The following is a 24,187-nucleotide window of genomic DNA, read 5'->3' on the forward strand; positions in this document are numbered from 1 at the left end:
ATATAAAAACAGAGGCGTAAATTCTGTAGTACAAATTGCCAACCAACTTCACAAAGTTTGTAACCATTTTAATATTAATCAACACATTATACTTCCTAACTCTGGATTTTATTATTAACAAAATCAATTTGAAAGGAACATTTTAATGTGCTAATATGCATTTTTTCATATTTTTACCTATTTGTATCATTTTATTATTTTTTTTTGTTTGTGGACAAGTGAATATTCTGTTTCTTCTCCCACATTCCTACTAGGCTATTTGACTTTTCCTTATCAATTTAAAAAACTTCTTTATTCATTAAATACAGTCATTAATCTTTTACTATTATCCAGTTTTTGATTCATGAGCTATGCATGTGATCACTATTATTTGATTATTATTATTATTAGGGCTTTCCATCTTTGAGGTTTGCTCAATGAATTAAGTGCTAGCAATTATTGTCAGTAGTTGGCACTTAAAATGTAAAAGAGAAAACATTTTTGTCAGTTTTGTATTGTTACGAACCCAGTGCTTCTGATTTAAAAACATCGATGCAGCAGTGGTTAGTTTTAGTTAATTTGGTAAGTGTAACTGATGATTATCAATATACACCAGGCATAATGTCATAAAAGACTTCTTCAGTTCAGTCACTCAGTTGTGTCCTACTTCTTAACAGGCACTAATTATTTCTTTGTTTAGACTTGTGTTTTCTTTTACTCCCATTTGGTAAATTGCCATGCAATAAAAACTGAGATGTTGAACAGCACAGTGGTCTAACCCTTGTTTATATGACTCCTCTGTGTCATACCTTAATGGTAGAATTCTAGAGTATGTTATAGCTACTAAAGGATTTTGATAATGTGGGATCTTAGAGGCCACCTAGTTCTGTTTTCAGAGGACAGGAATCCCTTCTAAATACCATTGAGAGATGGCCAACTGGCGTCAGCATCCCCTCTCATTTTTAGAAAGATCTTTCAAATCTCTCACTTGAACCACTGTTTCTATTTGTGCCTTATGGAGCTACACAGGATACATCTAAAATTGATCTCATTTATGTATATTTTCCCTGCCCATTTGTTTGGCATAACCATGGTTGCTGTTTGACAGAGCACCTCAGAAAATTTCCTTGTAGCAGCAGGGGAACTCTGACACTCAAGTCTGTGTGTTGAAGTATTCTTTGCTGCTGCTGCTGCTAAGTCGCTTCAGTCATGTCCGACCCTATGCGACTCCATAGACGGCAGCCCACCAGGCTCCCCCGTCCCTGGGATTCTCCAGGCAAGAACACTGGAGTAGGTTGCCATTTCCTTCTCTAAAGCATGAAAGTGAAAAGTGAAAGTGAAGTCGTTCAGTCGTGTCCCACTCTTAGCGACCCCATGGACTGCAGCCTACCAGGCTCCTCTGCCCATAAGATTTTCTAGCCAAGAGTACTAAGTGGTACTAACTAAACTCGGTGTTAACAGCATGCATTTTCACTGTACATACATTTTACACAAATGAGAATACGGTTGGCAAATGAGGAATAACTCAAACCAATGATTGTAATGAGAAAGTGATGAAGATGGCATGAAGTAAAAAGGTTTTGGAGGTTTCATATGAATTTAGAGATTCTAGATTAGTTCAGGAGAGGCTGGGATAGAATGGACATTGGAATGGTGATAAAGTTTACTTGCCTTGCTGTAAGAGAAGGCTGTAACAATGGTTACAGTGGCTCTAGACAGATGGGAGTTAGATCTCTCTCTCCAAAGATAAGATGGTAAGTAAACAGGAGGATGGGGATGAGGTGAAATCAATCACAAAGATGGAATGTTATCAATAACACATGTCGCTGTCTGGAGTGGTAGTACAAGAGAAAATCAGCACTGTGTGAAAATGTAACAAAACATGGAGAAGGATTGTTGCCTTTTTCTGAGTCAAGGATGATGACTTAAGCCACCATGTATCATGCTTGCTTCCCTTTTCATAAATTTCAGCATATCTGGTGATTTATGGGAGCTCAGATCCCTTGGTTCATGAAAGTTTCTCTGTTGCAATTTTATATGATAACCTTTCAAAGATTTGAAGCACAACCAAATATATCAACTTGGTTTAGCCATTCTTAAAATGACAGATTTTCTGACCCCTTGGCACAATTAATTTGATTCACTTCTCTATGAAATTTGGAAGCCAGACATAATATATTTTCTTGTGGTAGAAAACCACAGGTAGGAGGCAGTTAAACCCTTACTCCTTGAGCTGCATCCTACATTAAATTCTTTATTAAACATTAAAATATGTTTAATAAAAGGATATATTCTGAGGCAATTTTTAAATGGTGATACTGGATTTTATGCATGTTAATACTCTGCTTTACTCACAGTTTCAAATGTATAGTCTACATGTTGGCTTCTGTTGGGGCAAATCATTAACTCTTGCATGTCATTGAAACTGCAAAATACAATTCTTATCTAAGCCTTTGGGAAAATTAGAAATCTTTTCATCATGAGTATCAACCAACTACAAAAATATCCATAAGAACAAAACAACCAACAAACAACCACCATAATAAAAACAGCATAATTACCAAGTACCCACTATGCTGGTTCATAATTTTAATACATCCTTTTTTCTCCCCCCACTCATGTGCTTTTATCTGGGGAAAGCAGTGAGGGAAACCTGAGGAACACTCAAATTACCCAGTTTTGCAGAGCTGGAACAAGTCCAGTGTTTGAGGCAGATTCGAGGTGACTGGCTTCCCAGCGAGAGCTGGCAGGTCTACCGCTATAGTAACGACAAGACGTACTTCATGCTTTTCAAGACACTTTGATGTGTGTTACTGCATTTGGTCTTCACCTCAGTGAAGATCTTCACCTTCACCATTTGATCTTCAGGGTTAGTGAGAGAGGTGGCCTTGTCCTCACTTGGCCCAGGAACAAACTGAGCTTGATAGGAGCTTGCCAGAGCTCACACTGAGTCATCTGAGACGGGACAGAATCCCAGTGTCCTACTTTCCAGCCTGGGGAGCCTACTGCTGGACCACACTGCTGGTTCAGATGCACAGAAGTCTGTGAAGTTGCCTGTGCTGAAGCGAAAATGCCCACAGCAAGACCTCTGAATCTAGAGTTGACAAGAAAGTGAACCAATAGGGAGGGAAAGCCTTCAGCATCTTGGATCTTTGTTCTTAAGAAGACCTGGTAGTAGCTGGGAGATTTGACATGTGTTTTAACAACAAAAAATGAGCTTCAGTCTGTAACCATGATAGGAGAAGATGGTGTCTATGAAGTAGTTGGAAAATTCAGTCTCCTTTAATATACACAGAGTCTTCTTTGAAGCTAAAAGTATGAGATGGAACTGTGGTTAAGAAATGATCTCACTATATGAACACCGTCCCTGAGGCAGGAGAGAGAAATGCTTTCTATTCTAGATACCAGTAGGGCTGGGTCCCAGATATAATGCTTTAGACGTTTCTTCAGGGTGTACCCCATTGGCTGGCACGATGGTGACCAGATGCAGTGGGCAGAGAAGTCTCTTGCAAGTAACGTTTCAGATGAGACTGGGCTCGTTCAGGTATGGCCATAGATGCAAGTAACATTTCAATGGCAGGAAATACGAAAGAGCAGGAATGTTAGGAGGAGGAGGGAAGGGAATGGTATCAAAAACATGAAGTATCTCCCGTTTTTAAATGCTCACTTATTATTTTCAGTCTGTCTTCTCTCATCTCCCTCTCACATGCTGCCAGGGCAGTGGCAGTAAATCTGATTAGAGCAGTCTGTGCCTTTAGGGCTCAAGGATGGGATTCCTTTCTCTTATGGAGGGCCAGTCATGTTCTGGGGACTTTAATTGAAATTCCTGTGAATGTTAAAGATAGTTAGCAGTTTGGGTGAAGTTAAACCCCTGATTCAAAGAGCCAACTCATTGGAAAAGACCCTGATGCTAAGAAAGATTGAGGGCAGGAGGAGAAGGGGGCGACAGAGGATGTGATGGTTGGATGGCATTACTGACTCAATGGACATGCTTTGAGCAAACTCTGGGAGATGGTGAAGGAAAGGGAAGCCTGGTGTGCTGCAGTCTACGGGGTCCCAAAGAGTTGGACTCGACTCAGCGACTGAACAGCAACAACAAACCCCTGGGAGTGAAAATTAGTATAGGGGGCACAGCAAGCTCAGTTTTGTCAACCTATCCAGTGTTTAAAATGTGTTTCATTTCCACTCTACAAGCAATTACAGAAGGGAGAAGAGAGGGGAAAAGGGAGAAAGAAGAAGATGTAATGAAGCATAGCAAGATTAACATGAGCTGAGGCTTTATTATTGCTTGGGAAACGCACCTAGATTGGAGAGTTGCTGTCCATGGTGTCCATCCATCTCCACATCCAGGAATGCTTGGAGTCTCCCTGCTGATTGGGGTGGATGGTCATAGCAACATGTGGGGTTGCTGTGGGAAGAATATGCTCTGGGCTGCGGAGGGCCACTCAGCAGTGTTATTCACATTCCTGGAGACTGGGAAGGCCAGACCCCAAGGCCCAGGTCGGGGTGGAGAGCTCTGCCTGGCTTTAGAGCCATGCTGTGGTCCCAGAGGCACTGCCATGCCAGACTGCTGTATTCTCATGATCACCATCCCCAGGTGTGCAAGTCATCAAGTTGGAAACTTTGGAAGGCACCCATTTTATCCCATCCATTGTCTGACTTGCAAGGTCAGAAATGTGGTTCTGGAGAGGGGACCATAGCTAGTTCCTGTAGGTCCTCCCACTCCTCCTAGACAGGGGCCAAGTGTAGGAAGAAGATTTGAAGAGAATCTTCTTCCTCAGAGGCTGCAGAGAGGGTTGGTTTTAGTTCTTTTACTCTAAAACTGAAAAAATTTCACTAATATATGTGATAATTTAAAACCCTTAAGTGCCATCAAAATAATAATACATATGGTACTGAAGTTTGTTTCAGTTCAGTTCAGTCACTCAGTTGTGTCCAACTCTTTGGGACCCCATGAATTGCAGCACGCCAGGCCTCCCTGTCCATCACCAACTCCCAGAGTTCACTCAAACTCACGTCCATCGAATCAGTGATGCCATCCAGCCATCTCATCCTCTGTCATCCCCTTCTCCTCCTGCCCCCAATCCCTCCCAGCATCAGAGTCTTTTCCAATGAGTCAGCTCTTTGCTTGAGGTGGCCAAAGTACTGGAGTTTCAGCTTTAGCATCATTCCTTCCAAAGAACACCCAGGGCTGATCTCCTTTAGAATAGACTGGTTGGATCTCCTTGAAGTTCAAGGGACTATCAAGAGTCTTCTCCAACACCACAGTTCAAAAGCATCAATTCTTCGGCACTCAGCTTTCTTCACAGTCCACTCTCACATCCATACATGACTACTGGAAAAACCATAGCCTTGTTTAAAAGAGGTTATTTTTCTAACTGGTACTTTAAGAACACCGGTGGTGGTTTTTAATCTTTTTTGAACATCTCTGATTTGACTAACATCATTTACTTTTCTTGGGTATATAAGTAGTATTATAAAGACCCAGTGGCCACCTCACGCGAAGAGTTGACTCATTGGAAAAGACTCTGATGCTGGGAGGGATTGGGGGCAGGAGGAGAAGGGGACGACAGAGGATGAGATGGCTGGATGGCATCACTGACTTGATGGACGTGAGTCTGAGTGAACTCCGGGAGTTGGTGATGGACAGGGAGGCCTGGCGTGCTGTGATTCCTGGGGTCGCAAAGAGTCGGACACGACTGAGCGACTGAACTGAACTGAACTGATAAAGACCCGGTGGTGGTTTAGTTGCTAAGTCATGTCTGATTCATGTGATCCCATGAATTGTAGCTCGCCAGGCTCCTCTGTCCATGGGACTCCCCAGGCAAGAATACTGGAGTGGGTTGCCATTTCCTCCTCCAGGGAATCTTCCTGTCCCAAGGACCTAACGCAAATCTCCTGCATTGCAGGCAGATTCTTTCCTGCTGAGCCAGCAGGGATAGTTTTGAAAATGGATAATATCTTTACTGTTGATTATATAGCTATAGGTGTTTATTGTTAATGACTCAATTTGAAAGTGGAATGAGCATATTGTTGTTGGCTATATAGCTATAAGTGTTTATGTAAATGATCCAACCAATACAGAAATGGAGGAAGTGGAAGTGGCCCTATAATATTATTCCCCTGCAGTTGCCACTGCCATAACCATAAACTTGTTTCTAGCTTGCAGAGAAGTCTAAGGACCAGAGTTTTAAATGAACTTGTGTTCTCATATTGGGTTACGTTTGTTCTTTCTGCAAAAACACATAGCATAAACAGCAGCAAACCAATTATAATAAAAACCAAACAAATTGAAAATGAAAAGTCATATGAAGCTACAGTAGATACCAATAAGACCCTGAATATTTAGATTTCCTAGACCTGTTCATTATGCTGTCATTCTGGCATTTTGTAGTTACTGTTGGTAAGTGGTAAGACCCTTTAGGGAATCTGCCAACCTGCAGTATCTGTACTTACTGCTTTTCTATTATGAAGAACATCATAATATTCTGTTTTCCTTTTTTTTTTTGATAAAAATATGTATTTAGTAGCTTTAATGGTGTTTCTAAATCTTTTCTCTGGGTGTCTACCTAGAGGTGATTATACAGTCATAAAATTGTCATATGTGGCTGTTTGAAGCAAATTTATTAGGTTGATTATACCTCATGTTTTCTTTATGATGATCATTTATTCACCAAACATTATTGAGGGATTTGGGTACAAAGGGACATGTCCTACAGGGAAGAGAGACACATGTGTGGACAACTCTCCGGCTACGTGAGAAGAGTGTGCTCAAGGTTACTGAAACACAGAGGAGTGTGTGCATATGTGCGTGCTCAGTCACCTCTGACTCTGCGACCCCATGGACTCACCAGATTCTGTGGGATTTTCCAGGCAAGAACACTGGAATGCATTGCCATTTTCTTCTCCAAGGGGTTTTCCTGACCCAGGGGTCGAACCCACGTCTCTTGCATTGGCAGGCGGATTCTTTTACCACTGAGCCACAACTGACCCCACAGAGGAGAGAGGGACTCTTTTATGCCAGAAGGTACCTGGGAAAGATTTAGTGGAATTGACGGTTCAAGAAGTGAGTCATGAAAGTTCAATAAGAATTTTAGGTAGGAGAGGGACTGGAGAGGAAGAACATCAAGACAATGGTTTGCGCTGAGAGAGAAGGGAATTAACATTTGTTAAGCACCTACTGGGTGCCAGGCATTACATGTCAGCTAGTCCGTCCTGTAAACCTATCTTTGGCCTCATTGACTAGAGGAGACTTAGTCTCAGAAGGTTAGTCACCTGCCCCAAGGTCTCATAGGTTGTTACCACTTGGAGGAGTCAGGACTCACACCCAGGTCTGGTGATCCCAGAGATGTACTCTATCAGTAGCATGAGGCCAAGGAAAGAGCTTGTCTTCTTGGGGGAGTGATGGGTTGATTGGCTGGAGTGTGGCATACTTAGGAGGAAAGAGGCAGAAATGAACTTTAAAATGGAGACTAAGGCCAGTTTGTAGGGTGTTAAGTTTGAGAATATGAATGAGGGTTTTGTAAGGACATATGAAAGCTCAGGTTTATCTTTAAGGAAGAGAATTCTGGTCATCTTGTTTGGCCAGGAGGGAGCTGCATAAGACTGTGAACAGGGTTGTATTAATAGATTTATCCTCACTACACTTAGACGTGCAAACATTTTTTTTTCCAAAATTTGAGCCAACTTTTTCATTAAGACCCCCTCCATACTTAATAAGTGGAGAAAAAAGAAGCTGGTGAGAGTAGTAAATTTAGTTTGCTCCAATCATGTAAAAAGTTCAGTTCAGTTCAGTCACTCAGTCATGTCCAACTCTTTGCAACCCCATGGACTGCAGCACACCAGGCCTCCCTGTTCATCACCAGCTCCCAGAGTTTACTCAAACTCATGCCCACTGAGTTGGTGATGCCATCCAACCGTCTCATCCTCTGTCATCCCATACTCCTCCTGCCTTCAATCTTTCCCAGCATCAGGGTCTTTTCTAATGAGTCAGCTCTTTGCATCAGATGGCCAAAGTATTGGAGTTTCAGGTTCAACATCAGTCTTTCCAATGAATATTCAGGACTGATTTCTTTTAGGATGGACTGATTGGATATGCTTGCTGTCCAAGGGACTCTCAAGAGTCTTCTCCAACACCACAGTTCAAAAGCATCAATTCTTCAGCGCTCAGCTTTCTTTATAGTTCAGCTCTCACATCCATACATGACTGCTGGAAAAACCATAGCCGGACCTTTGTTGGCAAAGTAATATCTCTGCTTTTTAATATGCTTTCTAGGTTGGACATAACTTTTCTTCCAAGGAGTAAGCGCCTTTTAATTTCATGGCTGCAGTCCCCATCTGCAGTGATTTTGGAGCCCCCCAAAATAAACTCTCTCACTGTTTCCATTGTTTCCCCATCTATTTGCCATGAAGTGATGGGACTGGATGCCATGATCTTAGTTTTCTGAATGATGAGCTTCAAGCCAACTTTTTCACTCTCCTCTTTCACTTTCATCAAGAGGCTGTTTTGTTCTTCTTCACTTTCTGCATATCTGAAGTTATTGATATTGCATATCTGATAATACAACCTCAGATAAACACTTTCTGTGTTATCTGTATATCTGAGGTTATTGATATTTCTCCTGGCAGTCTTGATTCCAGCTTGTGCTTCTTCCAGCCCAGCATTTCACATGATGTACTCTGAATATAAGTTAAATAAGCAGGGTGACAATATACAGCCTTGACGTACTCCTTTTCCAATTTGAACCAGTCTGTTGTTCCATGTCCAGTTCTAACTGTTGCTTCTTGACCTGCATACAGGTTTCTCAGGAGGCAGATCAGGTGGTCTGGTATTCCCATCTCTTTCAGAATTTTCCACAGTTTGTTGTGATCCACACAGTCAAAGGCTTTGGCATAGTCAATAATGCAGAAATAGATGTTCTTCTGGAGCTCTCTTGCTTTTTTGATGATCCAGTGGATGTTGGCAATTTGATTTCTGGTTCCTCTGTCTTTTCTAAAACCAGATTGAACATCTGGAAGTTCACGGTTCACGTATTATTGAAGCCTGGCTTGGAGAATTTTGAGCATTACTTTACTAACGTGTGAGATGAGTGCAATTGTGTGGTAATTTGAGCATTCTTTGGCATTGCCTTTCTTTGGGATTGGAATGAAAACTGATTTTTTCCAGTCCTGTGGCCACTGCTGAGTTTTCCAAATTTGCTGGCATATTGAGTGCAGCTCCTTCACAACATCATCTTTGAGGATTTGAAATAGCTCAACTGGAATTCCATCACCTCCACTAGCTTTGTTTGTAGTGATGCTTCCTAAGGCCCACTTGACTTCACATTCCAGGATGTCTGGCTCTAGGTGAGTGATCACACCATTGTGATTATCTGGGTCATGAAGATCTTTTTTGTATAGTTCTTCTGTGTATTCTTGCCACCTCTTCTTAATATCCTCTGCTTCTGTTAGGTCCATACCATTTCTGTCCTTTATTGTGGCCATCTTTGCGTGAAATGTTCCCTTGGTATCTCTAATTTTCTTGAAGAAATCTCGAGTCTTTCCCATTCTCTTGTTTTCCTCTATTTCTTTGCACTGATCACTGAGGAAGGCTTTCTTATCTCTCCCTGCTATTCTTTGGAACTCTGCATTCAAATGGGTATATCTTTCCTTTTCTTCTTTGCTTTTCACTTTTCTTCTTTTCACAGCTATTTGTAAGGCCTCATCAGACAACCATTTTGCTTTTTTGCATTTCTTTTTCTTGGGGATGGTCTTGCTCACTGTCTCCTATACAATGTCACGAACCTCCGTCCATAGTTCATCATGCACTCTGTTTATCAGATCTGGTCCCTTAAATCTATTTCTCACTTCCACTGTATAATCATTAGGGATTTGATTTAGGTCATACCTGAAAGGTCTAGTGGTTTTCCCTACTTTCTTCAATTTAAGGAAAAAGTGATCCATTCTTTCTTCTGTGCCTCCCTAAGATTGTATCTCAGTAAGCGGGGCTCCCTGTCCTTGAGACTGCATGCGTGTCTATCCGACACTGGGGGGTGGTCCTTGCTGGTGCTGACAGGTCCGGCATTTATTTTAGCTCTGCCTTGGTTGTCAGATGCCGAAGTGTGTGACTGCTGCCACTTGTGCTCCAAGCTCTCTCAGGTCATTTGGGGCTCAGGTGTATGTTTTGTCCATGGTAAACTGAGTTCACATCAGAGCGAGACCAGAACACACAAAGAAGGCTTTTTGATGAATAGCTTAGCCTGAATAATTTGCAGGTATATCCAGTACTTTGGCCACCTCATGCGAAGAGTTGACTCATTGGAAAAGACTCTGATGCTGGGAGGGATTGAGGGCAGGAGGAGAAGGGGACGACAGAGGATGAGGTGGCTGGACGGCATCACTGACTCGATGGACGTGAGTCTCAGTGAACTCCGGGAGTTGGTGATGGACAGGGAGGCCTGGCGTGCTGCGATTCATGGGGTCGCAAAGAGTCAGACACGACTGAGTGACTGATCTGATCTGATGCAGAGACAGTGTTTTGATTATTTGTGGTCGAGCTGAATTTGTTAAGTGAACTCCTGGAAATGTAACCTGTACTCTCAAAACTCCATCATTGGCATGCTTGAGACACAGTCTAACCTTTGGATGTAGTTCTGCTAATATAATTACCTTGCTGTCTTTTAAAGGTGGCTTTTAATTGGGTTCCCACGCAGCAGCTGCTGTTGAGGTTCTGGTTGCAGCATTTCAATAACAGGTTCATTAAGTGTTTCCTCTTCCCGGACTGGGCATCTGGCCTTGGATGGTAGCCAGCTGTTGCTGAAATGCCATCGCTTATAGGATTGCCCTTAAACCACTGATTTGTTATTTTGTTGACTTGCAACTCCTTTCCTCTCAAGTTTAACTGGAGCTTTATTGAATACAGTGCTAAACTCAATTCTTCCCCTTCTCAGTGGCCTTTTCATCGGGTTATTTCCCCCTAGTTCATAGCATTTAGTCCTCTGGCTAGACAAGAGGTTTAAGAATTAAAGACAGCTTGTCATTTATGGGCTCAGGCCTGTCCGTAGGGTAGTGCAGTGGATTCTCTCACAGGCAAGGCTTCTGATGATTTATCCCCAGGTAACACGAGAAGTCTCTTGGCCAGTTTTTGCCTTTTTTGTAAAATTGTGCTGAAAATTCTAGGGTTTTTAAGAATTTATCTCTAGGATTGTTGTCCTGAAGGATTTTTTATATTATAGTATAAATGATTTATAATATTATATGGTTTCAAGTGTAAAAAATAGTGATTCAGCGTTATTATGGATTAAAAGCTTTTGTCCTGAGTATTTTTAATTTGTTTGAAGAAAATGAGTGTGTAATGATCATACTGAATAAAGAGAAGTTTGCAGGGGCTGGTAAGGTGGGACAACAGAAAGAACTTGGGTTTTATCTTTGGTTTTTAATCTCAGAGCAGCTGCGTGGGACTGGTCATTTTCAGGCCCCAGGAGGAAACTGTGGGCAGGCCCAGTGTATTTTCTGATCATTCTCATATAATAAAAAGTTCTCCAGTCATATTTCCTTCCCAGACAGTCTGAGCTTGGTAATTAATACATCTAGCTTCAAATAGACTGATTTAAAGTGACATCTTCCCCGTCCCTGGCTCAGATTCTAGGTTCACTTTGTCAAATTCCACCCAAAGAAAACCTATTGGTAATTTTATTAGAATATATTGAAAGTACAGATTAATTTGTTCTTTAGAGGTGATAAACTTATTTTCTTAGGTCCTTCAACTGTTTATGTTTCTTTGCTATTGAAAATGCTGTGTTTTCAAAATTAAGTTACTTATTTGTTGATATTGTACCAAAGTGCAATACATTTTGTATATTGATTTTTGCATCCAATAATTTTGAAGGATGCTCTTATTTTAATAGTGTGTCAATGGATCTTTAGTATAGACACTTACATCATCTGTGCAAAATGATTTCCCCCCTTGCTTTCCATTTCTTTTTTTCTTAATTTTTCTATGTTGCCCTCCAGACAGAATTGGTAATTAGAAGTGGTGATAATTGCAGTTTTTCTTATTCTTGATTTTAGAAGGGCTGCTTATAATAATTTACCATTAGGTGAAATATTTGTAGTAAGTTTTTGGTAGAAATCCCTTATTAGGTTCAGAAATTTCACTTTTGAGTTTGCAAAGAATTTTAATCATGTGTTTGTATAGAATTTTACCAAATATCTTTTCTGTATGTGAGGCATTGTAAGTTGACTCTTACTGAGGGGTATTAAGATGCAATTTATGGTATCTTCCAGGTGCAAAGTCATTGCCAAGTGGACTGGGAATGTTATTAAATTTTGAAATATGATTTACATAATGCTGAGGTGTTTTATAAGCATATACTCTTTGTAGGGAAGTATTGTCTTATTATGCTATTATGCCTCAAAAATAAAAGACAACTTTGTTTGTTTTTCTTTCCAGTATTACTTTACTGTTCTTTTTGGCCATGAAGGTCAGAAGCCACTAGAGCTGCGCTGTGAGGAGGAGCAGGATGGTAAAGAGTGGATGGAGGCCATTCACCAAGCCAGGTATGGGAGCCACTGGATTGTCTGGGTTTTGCATTGAGGTTTCACCATCAGTGTTAGTTTTGGGCGAACTTGCAATTCCAAGTTGGATTTCCCCTTAGTGCCTTCTCCTCAGTCATGTGTGAGATGATTCTTTATGCTTTCTGTGGCTATATTCTAGCTGAAGATTAAAGGTAATAGATACAGCAATAGTAATGATGATTACTGAACACAGGGTTTGTGCCTGTGTGCCAAGCCCTGTTACAAGTGCCTCTCAATTAAGGAATCTATTAAATGCTTGGATTCCTTATCCTCTCAACAATTTGTGAGAGGCACATCATGGTTAACCCCTCTTTTACAGATAAGGAAACCAAGACCTGGAAAGTTAGTTTGCTTGCCTGAGGCCTCACAGCTAGTGAGTGGCAGAGCTGGGATACAGGCCCAGCCGAGCCTCCACTTGGAAACTCTGCCCTGTACAGCCTGGTTATCGACAAAGGCAACACCAGCTGCCATCTGGGGAAACAGAAGAGTGTGCTTTTGCTTCCTCCTAAGAAATACCAGAAAGGTGGACATGAGCACACTTGGCCTCAAACGGGAGTGAGAAATCCACAAGAGACACACAGGCAGACCTCTCTCTTTTATTTTTCATATTCAGTTCCAAAGTCCTGTTCATTTTTGCTTTGAATGGCTCTTGTGCTCACGGCTTTTTTCCTGTCCGCACCGTGACTCCCTGCTTGAAGTTTCAGGGCGAAACTTGGCCTGGGACACGTGACTTTCTTTGCCGGACATGACCCCTCCTTCACCTATAAGTCCACTCACGTCTGTGTCTGTCTCTCTGTGTGTCTCCCGGACCCTTCGCCACAAGCCAGCACTCACTGGCCCCCTTCTACAAATGACCGCAGTTCTTGCTTTATTACATGTGGAATATTTAATGACTTAGTACAATGTGGGTTATTTTTCATATATTTCACACGTGTGATTTCTGTTTCCTGAGCTGGACTGTAGACAGCATGAGAGGAGGAGGATGGCGACACATTCATTTCTGAATGAAGCACAGTGCTGATTATGTAGTAGGTCACCAGGAAATATTTTGACATTGATTATAAAGAATTTAAGGTGCTGTCCTGAGTAAGTGTAGGCTGTTCTTTGAACCCTGAAGGCTTTTCCCCCCGTCCTCCCCTCTGCTCCCTTCCCTTTCCCTCCTCTCATCCCCTTCCCCTCTTCTTTCTTCAGCTGCTGTATGTTGACTACTTGCCCTGTGGCAGGCAGCATGCTAAGAGCTCTACATACTCATCTTTAAAAAAAAAAAGTCTTCCCAACTACCAGTAGGGTATTATTAACTCTGTTTTACAGATGAGAAGACAAAGGTTCATGATGATTAAGCATATTGGCCAAGGTGTAAAAAGCTGGTTAAAGGGAAGAGGAAAGGGCTGGGACTCGAACTCAGGTCTCTTTGACTCCACAACCTTTAACCAATGTTCTATATTGTATTAGTCTTCGTTATTGTCTCTTTTTCTCTCCCTCTAATTCAAAGATCAAAGTGGATTAATGTCAGGTCAGGGTTGAGAGTAGATGTTATTTGCAAAAGATTTCAGTTCCTTTTCTTTCCTCCCCTCCAAAATATTTCTCTGAAATGCGCATGGTTGGTGACCAAATGCTGCTGTCCGAGGGGGACCCTGAGGCAGCCTGCTAACATCAGGATCCAGGCACACTGTTCAGCTGTCTTCACTCTCAGGGTCTCTGTCTGACGGTTTTGCTCCAAACTGAAGGCTAATGCAGACTGACTTGCTATAGAAAGAAAGCCAGGTTTTCAAAGGTGAAAGAAGTATCAAGTTGGCAAGGTAGAACCTTTGGGTCATTTCCAGACACAGTCTTTGTGACCACTTCTGTTCCTTTCTACCTGGGAGTTAAAATGAAGTAAATAATTTAAAACATGTGTATTTGCCCATTTTTTTTTTCTTTCCAGAAAAACCAAGTACCATTAGCAGCCTAAATTCCTTTGTAGTTGCCAAGCAAACATTGTGGTGAACCAAATAGAGTATGAATTACTTTAAAATGGTGAAATTTCAAGTAAGAGGTTTTTTTGGTATACCAAGAAAACTTTGTCATATATATGGAAGTAGGTCAGTAGCTATTTGATATTGACTGCCATATGATCAATCCAGGGCTTACATGATTTTGTCAGGAAGCATAGATTTTAGAAACCACTTTAGTGGTTTGGTTAATCCAAGTTTTTCTTCTCTTTTAGATGTGAAGATTTGGTTCTTAATTGATCATTTTTTTTTTGGTGTTCTGACTTTTGGTCTATTAGATTTGCTTTTCCTTTGATTTGAGGTCCAGGACTCCATTGTTTGATGACTTCCTTTTAATTTGACTGTTTTACACCTGTTCTTGTATTTGACTTTTTGTATTGAGATGCTTCTTAAATTTTTGCTTTCTAAATCATAGAAGATAATAACTTTTTCATTTACATTTCATTAAGTCAAGTTTTTGGTGTAAACTTGGGTCTGTGAAATTCATCCTGACTTTGTTTGTAAATGAGCAGAGCCAGAAAGTTAATGAGGCTGATGCAGAGAAAGAATTTGTCAGCCCTTTTTGCTTGAAATTGTGCTAATTAAACAACTGGTTGCTAACTAAACATTTCACCTTTAGAGGACAGCCTGATGGCATTACTTTGGTATTACTGCCTTTTTAATAGCAGATGCTCAATAATTATGGTTTTATTGATCCCTCTTTTTAAGTATGAGCTTTTGATGAACTGATGAGTATTTTAGCCTGAGACTAGTTCTTTTCTGAGCTATAGATCCTTCTGTAGGTACTACACAGAAACAGGGACTGCTCAGAATCCTTCTCTTGATCACTGCTCCTCTTTTCCTGGGGTGTTTATCAGTACTGGCCTGGGTGTTCTATCTTTGGGGTGTCATGAGAATCACATTTTTGAGGCTGGCTTTTGTACCTCCGAGCTGCATCGACTTGATTTGCTTTCAGAGGATCTTTAGGTCGTTTCCTGGTATGTTCAGTTGCTTGTTTTCTTCCTTAGATCTGGCCCAGGAAGATATCTTTTTGGAAATTGATATTCTCATTTTGAAGCTTTGACCTTGTCCAGGAAGCTTGTTTTACAGTTTTGCTCAAAGTTGGTTGCTATTACATTTCTAGAAATTGGCACATTTAAAATATCATTTCATTATGTATTACTGGCTTTGGTTCACAGGAAGGTGATAGTGTTGTAGGAAGGGGGAGGCCCCCCTACAGGGCCCCAAGAGCAGGCTCTTGTCTAACACTTGGAAAAGAATTGTCAGAGGAGACACATGTCCTGACAAAGCAAGAGATTTTATTGGGAAGGGCACCCGGGTGGAGAGCAGTAGGGTAAGGGAACCCAGGAGAACTGCTCTGCCACGTGGCTCACAATGTCAGGTTTTATGGTGATGGGATTAGTTTCCGGGTGGTCTTTGGCCAATCTTTCTTTCTTTTTTTTTTTTAAATTTTATTTTATTTTTAAACTTTACATAATTGTGTTAGTTTTGCCAAATATCAAAATGAATCCGCCACAGGTATACATGTGTTCCCCATCCTGAACCCTCTTCCCTCCTCCCTCCCCATACCATCCCTCTGGGTCGTCCCAGTGCACTAGCCCCAAGCATCCAGTATCGTGTATCGAACCTGGACTGGCAACTCATTTCTTACATGATATTTTACATGTTTCAATGTCATTCTCCCGAATCTTCCCACCCTCTCCCTCTCCCACAGAGTCCATAAGACTATTCTATACATCAGTGTCTTTTTGCTGTCTCGTACACAGGGTTATTGTTTCCATCTTTCTAAATTCCATATATATGCGTTAGTATACTGTATTTATGTTTTTCCTTCTGGCTTACTTCACTCTGTATAATAGGCTCCAGTTTCATCCACCTCATTAGAACTGATTCAAATGTATTCTTTTTAATGGCTGAGTAATACTCCATTGTGTATATGTACCACAGCTTTCTTATCCATTCCTCTGCTGATGGACATCTAGGTTGCTTCCATGTCCTGGCTATTATAAACAGTGCTGCGATGAACATTGGGGTACACGTGTCTCTTTCCCTTCTGGTTTCCTCAGTGTGTATGCCCAGCAGTGGGATTGCTGGATCATAAGGCAGTTCTATTTCCAGTTTTTTAAGGAATCTCCACACTGTTCTCCATAGTGGCTGTACTAGTTTGCATTCCCACCAACAGTGTAAGAGGGTTCCCTTTTCTCCACACCCTCTCCAGCATTTATTATTTGTAGACTTTTGGATCGCAGCCATTCTGACTGGTGTGAAATGGTACCTCATAGTGGTTTTGATTTGCATTTCTCTGATAATGAGTGATGTTGAGCATCTTTTCATGTGTTTGTTAGCCATCTGTATGTCTTCTTTGGAGAAATGTCTATTTAGTTCTTTGTGGCCAATCTTTCTAATTCAGAGTCTTTCCTGGTGGCACACGCATCGCTCAGCCAAGATGGATGCTAGCGAGAGGGATTCTGGGGAGTGGATGGACACGCAGTGTCTCCTTTCGACTTTTCCCAAACTCTTCCGGTTTTTGGTGGCTTATTAGTTCCGTATTCCTTATCAGGATCCCCTATCGTAAAACAACTCATGCAAATGGTTACTATGGTGCCTGGCCAGGGTGGGCTGTTTCAATCAATGTGCTTCCCCTAACAATAGCAAGGCTTAGTCTTGTTTCTGTTGAGATGAGGTGAAGCCAGAGTATTTTAATAGTAATGAAGTCTGTATTTGTTCTAGAAATGGTTTGCTATTTAGATATGGAGCTTTGGACATTTCCAGTAACTTCATATTTCTTTGTTCTCTTGGCCATATCTGTCCACCATGGTTGATTTGGTTGTAGGCATTGTTGTGGTTGTTGTTCAGTCTCTCAGTTGTATCTGACTCTTTGCAAGCCATGGACTGCCGCACGCCAGGCTTCCCTGTCCTTCACCAGCTCCTGGACCTTGCTCAGACTCATGTCCGTTGAGTCGGTGATGCCATCCAACCAACTCATCCTCTGCTGTCCCCTTCTCCTCCTGCCCTCAATCTTTCCCAGCATCAGGGTCTTTTCTAATGAGTCAACTCTTCACATCAGGTGGCCAAAGTATTGGAGTTTCAGCTTCAACATCAGTCCTTCCAATGAATATTCAGGATTGATTTCCTTTAGGATGGACTGCTTTGATCTCCTTGCAGTCCCAGGGACTCTCAAGAGTCTTCTCCAACACCACAGTTCAAAAGCATCAATTCTTCAGCACTCAGTCTTCTTTATGGTAGCCATTATGACAATTAAAAGCATTGATCCAATTGATTGTGGGTCTTTAAGGGCTCATTGGCTGACATGATAATGTCCACAGCTCTTTTTCCTCTGAGTTTCATCTGCTGGAGCCCTGAGCAAATGGAACCTCGGAAGTTAGAAGGTAGTCATGTCTTGGAAGAGGATCCAGTTGAACCAGAGGTACCAAAGCTTTTCTCATTCTGATCTAAGCATAAGACCTGAAGGACCTGGTTGATGGCAGTTGGGGAAAGAGGTAGGTGGAAAGTATTTCAGAGTTGTAGAGGGTAGACTTCAAAGGATCTTGTGCCCACCTGGAAAAGGACAGTGTTGGACCAGGGTGGCATCTAACATGTCTCTTGGATCCCTAGCTTGGATGGTGTCAGTCTCTGAGAGGGCATATGATGACTGAGAGGAGGACTGTGGGGCAGGATGACAAGTGCTGGCCAGGAAGGGCTTCTGCAGGGAACTGTGGTGTATGAGTGTCTGGAAGGGGGAGTAGGGAACCGGGCAATACTGGTGGGTCTCCTTGCCCACTGGTATGTCAGGTATGGGAGAATGAGCATCAGGAGCTCCTAGAGAAGTCAAGGTATGTCCTGAGGGGAGAGCTGGCTCTGGGTTTCTACCGGGTCTGAGGTCAGGGGAGGGCTTGTGAAACATCAGAGCCATGGAAAACGTGGTGCCTGATGTCGCACGCCGTGGGGTGTGTGTGGCTTTGCTCACCTGCAGAGCTCTTGCTTATGCTCTCAGTGTTTGAGACGGTCCTGCTATCTGTTGCCCGCTTTGCCTCCAACTTCTCCAGCTAAAACTCAACACCTTCGGTGCTCTTTCCTCCCTTTTGTGTGTGCCTGTGGCAGGTGGCTCTTAGATTTTCCTTCATGGGGAAGGTATTTGCAAGAGAAAAAGGAACTGGGCATGTGACTCGGTCCCATAAAGCTCACGTCGCGTTTTGTTTGGCTGGGGCTTGCCACAGCCCTTTCCTTCACCCTGAAGTCAGTTGTGAACTTGATGAGTGGAGAAACTTAATCCTCCAGTTAAGGTTTTCAGTTAAACCTTGTCTTCTTGTCCACTAAAGAAAGCTGTAATCCAGCTTCTTGGGTCTGTACCTGAGGCAGCCTCGTTCATATTCTCTATCTCTTCACCTCTCCCTCTAAAACACACACACACACACACACACACACCCCCATGGTAATTGCACCAAACACCTAATGCCTGTAACCTCATTCTTTTTACCTGGCTAGAGGCTTACTTTGGAGCAAAGTGTATAATACAAAATCTGTCCAACACTGAAGGCCACTGTATGTATCCTGTCATCCCCATAAAATTAGCACTTTGTAGATTGAGCATGGGGAAGTCCTTCACAAGTCAGAAGCGTGATTACACAGAAAAGCTGAAAATGTTTTATGTATCACAGCAAAGCCTCAAGACTAGGAAATCAGAAACGTATGGTAATGTTATACAGCCTAGAGCAATCCCAAGGGCATATTTTGTATTCTTTTTGTAACAGCAAGACTGCCACTGTTAAAAAGCTGAAGATGTGGATTTTGTGTGTTTGAGATTTTGTCTTTCTTTACCAAGAAGGTCTGTCAGACCTTTGCCTCCACATCTGCCACAATGAAAGAGACTTCAGTACTTTTCCCCTTAGAGTTTGAAGAGTGCAACACAAAAGAAAAGGAGTCGTGTTTGTGGACTGAAAGATTTGCTTGTTTGGATAGTAGAAATTGTTTTCTGTGGAGAAAAATTGGGCTTGGATTGTCTTATTTGCAGCCCTTTGTTAATCCTCCTACCCGTCAGTTATCTTTCCTTTTCCTCATAGAGTGTTTGCCTCAGATGCTTGTCTTGTCTCCTTCCTTAAGCGTCAGCTGACACCACAGTGCGACCTTGAGTCTCCACTCACGGAGCGGGTCCTCATGTGCACGTGGGCTCACCCTCTTCAGGGGGCCGCCTCCAGAGAACCTCTCTGGTTCAAGGAAGATCTCTACCATTGGCTTCTTCCCTCTGATTTTCTTGCTGGATAATTGATTCATTTCTCTCTTACAGTTCCAATGGGTTTCCCTGAGCCTCCTCTCTCCCTTTATCCTGCTCAACATGACTTTTCTCTTGTGTTCTTTGGTTTTTCTTAAATATTTGTCTCCCACCTAAAAACCAGAAACCCTTTGCCTTGTCCCTAAATCCTCCTCTAGCTGCTGACCACTCTTGAAAGTGCAGCCAGGTTTCTTGGAGAAATGATTTGTTTGTTCTTTCTTTGTACACACTCCTGCTCTTTTCAGCCTCTGGGGGTGGGTTTCTGTCTCTCCCCCACTGAAGCTGTGTCACCTGGGTCAACATGACTTTCCAGAGCTTTTCCCTCCTTATGTAACTTCAACTTGCCATTTTGTATTTAGTACTTATTTTTGAATTACACAAATAATACCTATAAATGCAAATTCTCCAAAAAGAAAATTTAAACAATGCACAAGTGCAGAGGGTAAAAAGTTCTAGTTTCCACTCATATCCTTCCCCTCTCCCCCAACATTCTCCAAGCCTACTTATGTCCTCAGAGGTACTTACTGGTCACAATTTGTTCTTTTTTTTTTTTTCCTATGTATTTGCACGTGTGTGTATAGATAGACTGATACTCAGTAAGCCTAAAACTAAACTCATAGTTTTCTGCAAGAGGTCTCCCTTCCAAATGTGTATCATTCTGATCTGTCCTCTACACGATTACCAGAATACCCTTTCTGAAGAAAACATCTGATCTTCTAGAAGAATTCCAGGGTGCCCTTGAGTAATTTTAGTTATTAAAGTCAATTTTCTTATAATATAAAAATTTAAACAGATACAAGGGTCGGGAGAATAGTATGATGGTCCCCCATGCTGCTTTTAAGGAAAAAAAAATTCATTCATTCAACTGATGTTTATTCCCTCCCTAGCAAGTTCTGGGATGCAGTGAGCCAGTCAAGCAAGGACCCTCTGAGCTAACCTTTGTGAGCTTCTCATGCCATCCCACACCACACCACCGCCACCTCCCATGTCCTGAGCTCAGGAATTCTGATGTGCTGGGGTGTCCCTCCAGCCTGAGTAACTCCAGCTCGTCTTTCAGGCTCAGCTCTCAGTCATCTGCACCATCTTCCTGGATCCTCTTTCTCCAGCTCAGGGAAGTGCTGACCATTCCCTTCTTTGAGCCCCTACTGTAACCTCTTATTTATCTCTGAGCCTCTATGAGATTATTGCATTGATTTGTTTCTCTGCTTCTCCCTGTCAGCTTGAATTCCTTCAATGCAAACGTGTCCTGCTCATCTCTTATCCCTGCTCTTGGCACAGGGCCAAGTTGCTTTTCAGAAATGTGGGTACCAGTTTAATCTCCCTCTGCTAGGGCATGAGAAAGCTGGAATCATTTTTTTAAATCTTTATTATATTGATGGGTAGAGAATAGTATCTTGTGTAATGAGTATTTCCTTGATTATTGGTGAGACTATTTTTTGCTATTGTTAATATTTGTCTCTACTACCTATATGAATTACTATCTCATATCCATTCCCCATTTTTCCAATTGGTGTTTTTCTTATCAGTTTGTTTGTGAGCTCTTTGTGTAACAGAGATATTTTCTATTTTTCATATTTGTTGTAAGCCCATGTCATTTTTTATCTTGTACTTAAATCTATGGCATTTTTGACATAAATTTTTTTGATTTATCATGCAGTGAAAATACTGGTTTTGGGGAGAAGTCATTCCATTGCTTTTTACAAAGTAGTATTATTTTAAAAATTGAGATGTAATTCACATACCATAAAAATGTACCATTTTAAAGATTGTGATTTAGTGATTTCTGGTATATTCACAAAGTTATGCAACCATCACCACTACCTAATTCCAGAACATTTTCAACACTCAAGAAAAAAACCCCATCAATTAGCAGTTACTCCCTATTCCCTGATTTCCCTAGCCCTAGCCAACCACTGATCTACTTGCTGTCTCTATGGATTTGTGAATTCTGGACATTTCATATAAATGCATTTGTCTCTGTCCCTGGTGGCTCAGACGGTAAAGCGTCTGCCTGCAATGCGGGAGACCTGGGTTCGATTCCTGGGCCAGGAAGATCCCCTGGAGAAGGAAATGGCAATCCACTCCAGTACTCTTGCCTGGAGAATTCCATGGACGGAGGAGCTTGATAGGCTACAGTCCATGGGGTCGCAAAGAGTCGGACACGACTGAGTGACTTCACTTTCTTTCACTTAACATAAAGTTATCAAGGTTCATTCATGCTGTAGCATAATCAGCCCTCCACCCTTTTTATGGCTGAATACTATTCCATTGTGTGACTATACTGCTTTTTGTTCATTCATTAATTGGTGGACATTTGGGTTGTTTCCTCTTTTTGCTGTTATGAGCAGTGCCACTGTGAATCTTTGTGTACTAGATTTTGTGTGGATTTATGTTTTCAGTTCTCAGATGGCACTAGTGGTAAAGAACCCAGCTGCCAACACAGGAGATATGAGAGACACGGGTTTGACACACGTTCAATCCCTGGGTTGGGAAGATTCCCTGGAGGAGGGCATGGTAACCCATTCCAGTGTTCTTGCCTGGAGAATCCCATGGACAGAGGAGCCTGAGGGCTACAGTTTATAGGGTCACAAAGAGTTGGACATGACTGAGCAACTTAGCACAAGGCAAGAATTATTGGCTCGTGTAGCATCTCTATGTGTAGCTTTTCAAGGAACTGCCAGACTGTTCCCCCATGGATACACTACTTTCCATTCCCACTAGCAGTGTATGAGGGTTCCAGTTTTTCCACAGTCCCACCAACACCTGTTTCCATTGCTATTTTGTTCAGAGTCCTCATAGTAGAAATTAAACACAAAAATTTATAAACGCCTTTAATTCATTTGTGTTTAATGAATATAGTTAGATATATACTTTGGCTCAAGAATTTTTGGTGATCATAAAGAGAATTCTACCAATACTTATTTATGCATATTTGTAAAGAAAGAAAAGTCTCAGTGTTAGGAAGGGGTCATCAGTATCAATTGTGATATAAAACATGTTCCTCACTTTTTAAATATACTACTATACTATAAAATGTATTTAGTTTTAGAAGCATTCCTTAACATTTCTTTCTGTCAAAGTAATAACTTTACCATTATTGGCTTTCTGTTATACTTCCTTATAACAATGTTTTGCTCATTTTTTTATATTTAATTGTGCTTTAGAAAAGATTAGTGACAACTTTTCACATGTCCCAAAGTTAATCAGATGTTGTAAGTAATGAACTACAACTGTGAACTGAAAAGAAAGCAGTGTTTAAAAGAGGGAGCTTTCAGTTTAGTCGCTCAGTCCTGTATGACTCTTTGCGACCCCACGGACTTCAGCACACCAGGCTTCCCTGTCCACCACCAACTCCTGGAGCTTACTCAAACTCATGGCCATTGAGTCAGTGATGCCATCCAACCAGCTCATCCTCTGTCACCCCCTTCTCCTCCTGCCTTCAATCTTTCCCAGCATCAGGGTCTTTTCTAGTGAGTCAGTTCTTCGCATTAGGTGGCCAAAGTATTGAAATTTCAGCTTCAGCATCAGTCCCTTCCAGTGAATATTCAGGACTGGTCTCCTTCAGGATGGACTGGTTGGATCTCCTTGCAGTCCAAGGGACTCTCAAGAGTCTTCTCCAACACCACAGTTCTAAAGCATCAATTCTTTGGCACTCAGCTTTCTTTATAGTCCAACTCTGACATCCTTAGTCCTTAAATTTTATTTCTTTTTTTGATCTCTCCTAACAGAGATGCTTGAGTTTCCACTTATTGTAAAGGGGACAGTGTAGGAAAGAAGAGCCTGTTTGTAGAAAAAAAGAGATTACTGGGAGTAAATTAGTGTTAGAACCTCTAACACTGATGTGATACCTGGAAAATATTGATAAGCCAGTGGAGTGGACCTATTGATGTAAGAGCAGTTGAGAGCCAGAAAAATGGAGGGTAGCAATGTTAAGGTGGCTGTAATGATGCCTGAAGGCCTGGTCTTGCTTAGATAAGAGTGCTGCTGCCTGTGCTCAAACATTGTTTAGCTGGGAACCACAATGCTGTCATCCTGAACTGGATTTCTCCAGTTCCCAAAGACTCCACGATGCCTCTGAATGCTGATTCCAAAGTTTTCTCAATAAAATTTAGCATAACCCTGGAGCTAGTGAAACTGTTTCTTTAGTTACCTATTATACAGCTTTTTAGTTTGGGTTTTACTGTAGTTCTCTCCCTTTCTTTGATATGCTAGATATATATGCTAATTGTAATTATAATTGTCTAGCGTATTAGAAATGGCAGCCCACTCCAGTGTTCTTGCCTGGAGAATCCCAGGGACGGGAAAGCCTGGTGGGCTGCCGTCTATGGGTCGCACAGAGTTGGACACGACTGAAGCGACTTAGCAGCAGCAGCAGTGTATTAGACACATCTCT

At 41.8% G+C, this 24,187-nt stretch overlaps 1 protein-coding gene across 5 annotated transcripts in view; it reads left to right on the forward strand.

Moving 5' to 3' along the window:
- RASGRF2 (Ras protein specific guanine nucleotide releasing factor 2) overlaps window positions 1-24,187 on the forward strand; it is a 274,907-nt gene that overhangs the window by 75,052 nt on the left and 175,668 nt on the right. For 4 of the 5 annotated variants that reach the window (XM_070793986.1, XM_070793984.1, XM_070793985.1 and 1 more), the window contains exon 2: window positions 12,410-12,516. In XM_070793986.1, the coding sequence (XP_070650087.1) occupies window positions 12,410-12,516 (107 nt within the window). Of the gene's footprint in view, window positions 1-12,409; window positions 12,517-24,187 lie in introns of those variants that run through there. The other variant, XM_070793988.1, reaches the window with a different exon arrangement.

The sequence above is a fragment of the Bos indicus genome, chromosome 7, assembly GCF_029378745.1.
Source record: "Bos indicus isolate NIAB-ARS_2022 breed Sahiwal x Tharparkar chromosome 7, NIAB-ARS_B.indTharparkar_mat_pri_1.0, whole genome shotgun sequence".
Lineage (NCBI taxonomy): Eukaryota > Metazoa > Chordata > Mammalia > Artiodactyla > Bovidae > Bos > Bos indicus.